The sequence below is a fragment of the Amborella trichopoda genome, chromosome 1 (genome assembly GCF_054954075.1).
Source record: "Amborella trichopoda isolate Santa Cruz 75 chromosome 1, AtrichopodaSantaCruz75HAP2 v2.0, whole genome shotgun sequence".
NCBI classification, from domain to species: domain Eukaryota; kingdom Viridiplantae; phylum Streptophyta; class Magnoliopsida; order Amborellales; family Amborellaceae; genus Amborella; species Amborella trichopoda.
In genome coordinates, this window is record NC_142336.1 from 50,737,200 (window position 1) to 50,744,822 (window position 7,623).

The 7,623-nt window shown below is 34.5% G+C and overlaps 1 protein-coding gene across 1 annotated transcript in view; it reads left to right on the top strand.

Annotated features, from left to right (window-relative positions):
- LOC18448926 (uncharacterized) overlaps positions 1-5,742 on the top strand; it is a 40,792-nt gene extending 35,050 nt beyond the window's left edge. Inside the window, exons 14-17 of the mRNA XM_088846284.1 lie at positions 171-310; positions 440-751; positions 1,000-1,264; positions 5,348-5,742. Coding sequence (XP_088702410.1) covers positions 171-310; positions 440-751; positions 1,000-1,260 — 713 coding nt within the window. The 3' untranslated portion in view covers positions 1,261-1,264; positions 5,348-5,742. The remainder of the gene's footprint in view (positions 1-170; positions 311-439; positions 752-999; positions 1,265-5,347) is intronic.
- Positions 5,743-7,623: the final 1,881 nt, after the last annotated feature.

Here is a 7,623-nt window from a genome sequence, read left to right on the forward strand (position 1 = left end):
GTATTTTCAGTTTGTTGTACCATTCTGAGACATGCATGTGCCAATGCATATTCACATGTGTACATCTCTACTTGTTTACATGTGTGCATACACGACCTGGAATTCTATTTCACCTGGCTTCTTTGCATATTTGAAATTTGATCACAATTCTATATTTTTCATCTTGGCAGATTCAATCTATGTTAGAGTCTATGAAGAAAGGATGGATCTTATGAGGGCTGTCATTATTGGACCACCTGGGACCCCATATCATGATGGCCTATTCTTCTTTGACATCCGGTTTCCTTCAAACTTTCCTAATTCACCACCTGTAAGTATGTACATTGAGGGAATGCTTTTCCTATTTAGAACATTGTGAAAAATTAGGTAGTCTAGCTGTTTTTGTGCTAGTAAAAGAAAAAAAGAAAATTATGTTAAACTGTTGGTTCAACTTTTGCAGAAAGTGTACTACTATTCTTTCGGGCTTCGACCTAACCCAAATCTGTATGGCGATGGGACTGTCTGTCTTAGTCTATTGAACACTTGGTGGGGCAGAGGGGTTGAAAACTGGAACCCCTTTCGATCAACCATCTTGCAAATCTTGCTCTCTATCCAAGCATTGGTGTTAAATTCAAGTCCATTTTTTAATGAACCTGGATACGAGAAATTAAAGGGAACCCCTGATGGGGATAAAATGGCGTTAGCTTACAATGAGAATACCTTTCTTTTGTCATGCAAGACAATGTTGTATTTGCTAAAGAAGCCACCAAAGGTACGATGATGAAAATTTTGTGCGCTCTGGTAATGTTTGGAAAGAAAGTTTGCTATAATAAGTTGCATATGGAGAAGCCATTGTCCATTGTGTCCGGAGACCTAGGTTCTTCAGAATAACCATTTGAATGTCTTTGCGTTGGAAATATTTTGATTGTGATTATTATGTCATATATAGTAATTTAATCAACAGCTTTTTTTATTGATTTAACCAATGTTTTCTGTTCTTGGTCTTGTTGGCTGCCACAGCATTTTGAGGCCTTTGTGCAGGGGCATTTTCGTGAACGTGCGGATTCTATTTTAGGTGCATGCAAGGCATACATGAATGGCACACAAGTTGGTTGTCTTGCTGGAAATGGGGTTCAGAATGCTGGTGGTGATGGTAAGAGCAGTAGTAAGCAATTTAGGGACTCGGTTGGTCAATTGGTACCACTGCTCGTGACAAATTTTGCCAGGGCAGGAGCTGATGATATGCAAAAGTATCTTGCAAAGGAAGGAGAATTGGTTTAGTTAGGTATAATGTTAATTTTGAATGCTTGGACTAAATTTACCTATGAAATCTATCTTTGGAAATTTATTGAATTTATGATTTGAATATTCCTTTTTCCTTTCGCTTCAGATTATCCAACATGAAAGCATTAGCCTTGATCCACTTTCTAATGAAGGTGCATCTAGGAATGGTTTAGTTATCTTATTTGATTTTTTCAGGCCATAGAGATGGCAACTTGGCACCTCCTTGAGACCAACTTACCTGGTTATATTTACAACAACAAATTTTTTATAATGATGAGGAAAAGGAGAATTTATGTATGTTCTCTCTTACTTTTCTCTTGTGTAGGATGCATTGTGTATGTAATGTGCTGTGAAATCATCAAAATTAAAGATTTGTTTCATTTGCTTTAGCTTTCTTGTTTTTTGTTCATTTGGAGCTTCGAGTTTGAAATCTTTAGACCTGAGCGAGTCAGTTTGGACTTGCTCCAGTTACTCAGCTTGGCAAGGGGCTGAGTTCCTTGCCTGAGCCTTGGAATAAAACACTGATTAATATCACTGGGTATTGATCAACATTTTCTACTATCAAGATTCAATACAAAATGAAGCATTGGAGACCTCTCATGCCATCATAAGATTCATATTCTGATCCTTCTTTTCGGACTCCCCAATATGCATTGCCCCGATGGGATCACTTTTGTGTTCTAATTCTCCAAGTAGAATGGTTATCAAATGCAGCCAAATAATTCATTATGTGGTTGTATTAAGAGGGCTGCATCGCTTTGGCCCAACTAGGAGGGGTTTTACCTCATGCACCAACCTAGGGACGCATAGGCACCTGCATGTGCAGGATCCTATGTGGCTGCATCATTGCGTGTTGCCCATAAGCAGGCTATTCTTGTCATTCCCTACCTCCTCTAAAAAAAAAAAAAAAACTCAGGATCAATTTCCTTTTTGGATCCAAGGAATTAACCTTCAACTATTTGGCAAATGAATTTTCTTTTTTTCTTTTTTTCTATTCATTTTGATTATGCTACCAAAACCTGGAGGATTTTTTAAGCAGGATCCAAGATGATTTTGTGTTCACATTGGAAGGATTTTGGGTCTAAGAAGGGTGATGACCTTAAACTTTCCCTTAACCCATCCCATGCGTGGGTAAAGAGCCTGGGTTTTTTAGGTAGGCAGCCAATATAAAATTTTGCCAAGGCTTATCATCATTGGAAGGATTTTGGGTGTTCAATATCAACTCATTGAGGTTTTGTATCGAACCAAGAAATAGAGATTGCGCTAGGGCCAAGTAAGTATTTGTCCATGTGCCACGTGTTACACTTATGCCTTTGTGGTAATGTGGTGTATGAACTTTGGTGAAAGCATTTCATGGAGAATACTTAAAAACACTTTCCAGTTTCTGCTATTAGTATTCATATTATACTTGCTTGCTTGCTTAGTTGCATGGCGTCATTTGTGTTTCAATTTGATGAATGGATTAGATCATTTTATCTTACATGCTAATTAAAACAAGGTAAGGAAGCACTAAGCAGTAAATATTTTGTTACTCCACCAGCGAGCGACTGAGAGAGACACATACTAAATTAAATGTTTGCCATTTTATAAATCTCACAATTGTGATATTCTTTATATTTTGTTTATGAATTCTTTATAATTATCACCCACAAAGGAACTTTTGCTCTTGCCTGGTGGCTGCATTGATGGCCACATTGCACATCGGACTCCCAAGTCCCAATCTCATGAATTTGTATACTGTATCTGATAACACTTTTAGAGTAGAATATCTTGATTTGTTCTCCAAACTGATATCAAAAAGTCCAAAATTTGCATGTCAGGGGATCATTAAAGTATTGTACTGAATAAAACCATGTTTATGAGACCACAGGAAGAGAGTATGATCTGCATTTCTTATTGTTCTTCCTACTGGTATGTGGAATAGGTACTTCAGAACTAGTTTTCCAGATGTCATCTGAACTTCAAAGAGAAGTGTGCTTTAGTAAATGAAATATATATTGGGTGAACTTATTGCATGATGGTTGTGTAAAAATTACATTTCTTGGACATTGTTGTTAGTGGTCCTATGAAAGGTTGCTGGAATGATGTGATGGCTCTGGAAACCACTGGCAATTGTTCTTTTTGTGACCTGCAAAGAGTGGTGATGTCTATCATGTTTGTTTCTTAATTTTCTTTTCTCTTTATGAATAATAAACCATAGGTTGAATAAATTTTTATTGACAGCCACAAGATGAATCTAAATTCCATCATGAACTGAAAGCCACTAGGAGGTAAACCAATCCAACATATCTGTTGGCCTATATAGAGATTTTGTTTCATCAAGAACAGGAATAAACTCCAAGATACAATTGGAAGAACATAAATCTATAATTTCCCCAAAAATCCCCACCAATTAAAAAAATGGGCCAATTACCCCTTCTAATCTCCATGACCACAAAATCGGCTTTCTTTTATGGAAGAACCTAAAATCAACTCTCTACCATCATATATATTCAAGAATTGGCTTCAAGTACACAGAAATTGGTGAATCGTGCTGCCTAAATATTATCTACAACTGATCATTTGCTTCTGCACAAGTGGAGCTCTCCTCTGGATAACTTCAAGCAAGTTTGCATAGCTGAAGAGTTTTTTTAAGGGGGATCCTACTATTCCTCTATTTCCATTTCCTCAAAATGGCAGCCAACCCACCAAGGATCTCCCCTCTTAGATCACATCTTAATTGTACTCAATCCTACAAACAAGGTAGAAAGCAAGCAGCATCCCTTTTAATTATCTGGCCTATAACTATAATTGATAGAAAGATGATTCCACTGTTTCCTCCTCATTAGCCATTGAAAGTCCTCTATGCTTTGGATCACCAAAATGGTCTGTTTTTTTCATAGCACATCCAATTATCCAATAAAATGCCACAACCCTTGGAGCTTATATTCCCCCACATTCATCAAATATGGAAGTCTGTTTTGTCGCCGTAATAGCTCTGCTCCCCATGACGTCAAAGTTTATTCCAAGAACAAAAGAAAAAAGAGCTTTGATCCCTATGAACAGACTTGATTAGGAACACATTCCAACTCCCACACCTCTCTATCCTTTGTACCTGTGACTAAGATCTTTCTAAGATTTAAAATCATTTTCCATTTGCCATCCAAATTGACATGCCTTGCATGGGTACCTAGCCTAAAGGAGTTTTCACCAAAGGTCCTCAATAGCTTAAAAGTCATATCATATAACCGAAAGAGCTTCATTAGTGAATTATTTTTCTTGAATGAAACTCTTTTATCCTTGAGATTACAACAATTTCCACTGTCTAGATGAAATCTCTGACAAATGACCGCTGCCCCATAAGAAGTCCGTTTGGTGTTTTTTGAGTTTGTCTGCGAATCAAATGAAAGACAAAATGGAGCTTAGTGGATCAGGATATTGGCCAATATTGAGGGGGCCATACTTCCCTTGTTAGGTAGCCTGTGATCTGCGTAATATATCTACAGCTATATAGCTGTAGACACCTTCTCTAAACCACCGTATATCTCTTTTGGATATCCATAGTTGCTGTATTAGACAATTTTCCCTCCTTAAAATATACCTTTGATAGAGTACATACAAATATATTCAGCCGGAGCCTTATCCTGACTATATGACTGGAATTTGTAAATATGCTGACAAATTTAATCCTAGTCTTAGGCCTTTGGAATTTTAAAAAGTCATATTAGGTAACCATTAAGCTTGACTGAATAGCTTATGGGTGGAGCAGAGAACTGCAGAATAGAGTGCACAACCATTCAACACTTAATGAATTGGTTTCTATTAAATTTCTTGCTTAAGTGCATCACGTGATTTTGTTCTATTGTCAGCTGCATTATATTGATTTCAAGAGTGCTTGTCTTTTGAGAGAACTCAAGACCTTGCAAATTCTTTACAGCTTTGTCAGCATATTCAAACATGATACTTGAAGTATATCTCATTATTATTCATTTATTGGATGGTATTTAACTATTTATTTACCAAAACCCATTATAATATCAAACATTGGTACATCTCAAAATATCTTTCTTTAACCTGAATGCTGATATATGTTTTTTGTTATTAGGTGGATTTTTTACGTGAAGGTCTCAGCTTGATAATTGAGAAACATATTATACTGTACAGCATCACTTTCCTGATTTTGTGCAGCAACTAGTTGGAACGTCTGACCTCAATTCCATCTTTCTTTGATTTTTCTAATCTTTGGGCAAAATGAATGGTGAAGAATCTATACCCTTCTTTGGGTATATATTAGGGAATCATCAAGCCTAACCAGCTAACCCTACTGAAAGAATCAACTTTTTTCTACCCAAGAAACATATATCCTTTTGTTTGTAAGATGAACATATAAATTTAGTTTTCTCGCGCAAACAATGAGTCAGGAAAATAAGAATTCTCTTATTTGGCTTTGGGTGTGCCTGCAAATGGTTGATTATATAATTAAAATTGCAAATTGACATATAGTCTTCATTTTCTTTTTTGGAGTTGGTTAATGACATTCTTGCATTATGATGCAAAGGTATCTTCTTGTTATCGAAGAACTAAAAACACTTTTGGTTACAATAACTTTAATTTGTTCATTTTTCTTTGTCTTAAGGCTACATTACATAATGGAAGAAGTTTCAATAAGGGTGAGGTCCTAAACAATCAAATTAAGGCGTACCTCAAAAATTCACAAGAAGAGGTCGTTTTGAAGCCCAAAAATCCTCAAATTGATCATCTCAACCTTAATATATATGGTCATAAGGAAAATTGGATTTCAAGTTTTTGAAATGGTGAATCTTGTAATGCATTTTCTGGAGCATCAATTTTCAAGATTTTAATTTGTTTATAGACTTGCTTGATCTACAATATTTTTGAAGCTTTAAATTTTATAATTAGAGATAAAAATAAACTTCCAAGCCATCACAATATTTTCTGTTGTTTATAGACATGTTTGATCTACAATATTTTTGAAGCTTTAAATTTTATAATTAGAGATGAAAATAAACTTCCAAGCCATCACAAAGATTTCCAGTAATGAAACATCTTTTAACACTAATTAAAATTTAAAAGTGCACCTTACTTTGATTTTCGGGGCCTCAGCCTTATACAAACTACCCCCTAAAATAATATATACTTGGTTTTGGATTCGTCTTTTAGATTGGAGCAATTTCTTAAAATCTGTAATGAGGTTGCTCTTTGTTTTTATTTTTATTCTTATTTTTGTTATTTGAACTTTTACATATGATATCCTGGTTCATATGCTTTCTTTTTTATTCTCCCAACTGCTGCATTTTGGACACGGTTTCTATGCCGCCAGTCCTCATATTGTAGAAATGCACGCTTGGCTATAAATATATTTTTAAATATAATTTAATCATAATTTTTAGATAATATATAATCTTTAATATGGAGATCATGAATATGAAAAAAAATAAAAAAAAGAACAAAAAAACTAGAAGCAATAATTATATTAAAATAACATTTGGACCCGTGTAATTAAACTTGTTTTTAAATGGGCCATCTATGCAATAGATGCTTTATATCTCTGGACCATAGAAATGCAATCCAGCCTGCATGAGACAAATTTCTTTCTAATAAAGGAATCAGGAGCTCTCTCTCTCTCTCCTCCACAGCTTGTGCGACATAGACTTCGACAGTCCACATCGTGTGTGCACAAACTCCATTGGAAATGTGGATAACTTTTCAGACCTCTTACCGTATTTTAAAAGGAAACGTTTATATAGAGTAGGGACTCTAAACAATCAAATTTGAACCTCCTTCAAAAGTTTCACTAGAAGAGGTTCTCAAATATGTTCAAATTGATCATTTGGATATCAAGATGCATGGGCATGAGAAAAAAATGGATTTCAAGTTTTGAAAATAGTATATTTTATAACCCATTTTTTAATTGGTAATTTCTAGTTTTTATAGATCAGTCAATCTATACTAATTTTGAAGCTTCAAATTTTATAAATAAATATAAAAATATATTATATTACAAAGATTTTCAATATTGAAACCTTTCTCGATATTATTTGAAGGTGGGTTCTAATTTGATTGTTTAGAGCCTAGATCAGTCAATCTATACTAATTTTGAAGCTTTAAATTTTTTAAATAAATATAAAAATATATTATATTACAAAGATTTTCAATATTGAAACCTTTCTCAATACTATTTGAAGGTGGGTTCTAATTTGATTGTTTAGAGTCTAGGCTATATACAAACCGCACAATATTTTAAATTGACGTAACTAACTTTAACTAATAAAAATCCATATTTAAAAATAAAAAGACATTTTTGATTTGAGAAGTGAATTTCATGTTATGCATACAAATCGATCGTATTTATTTGAACAC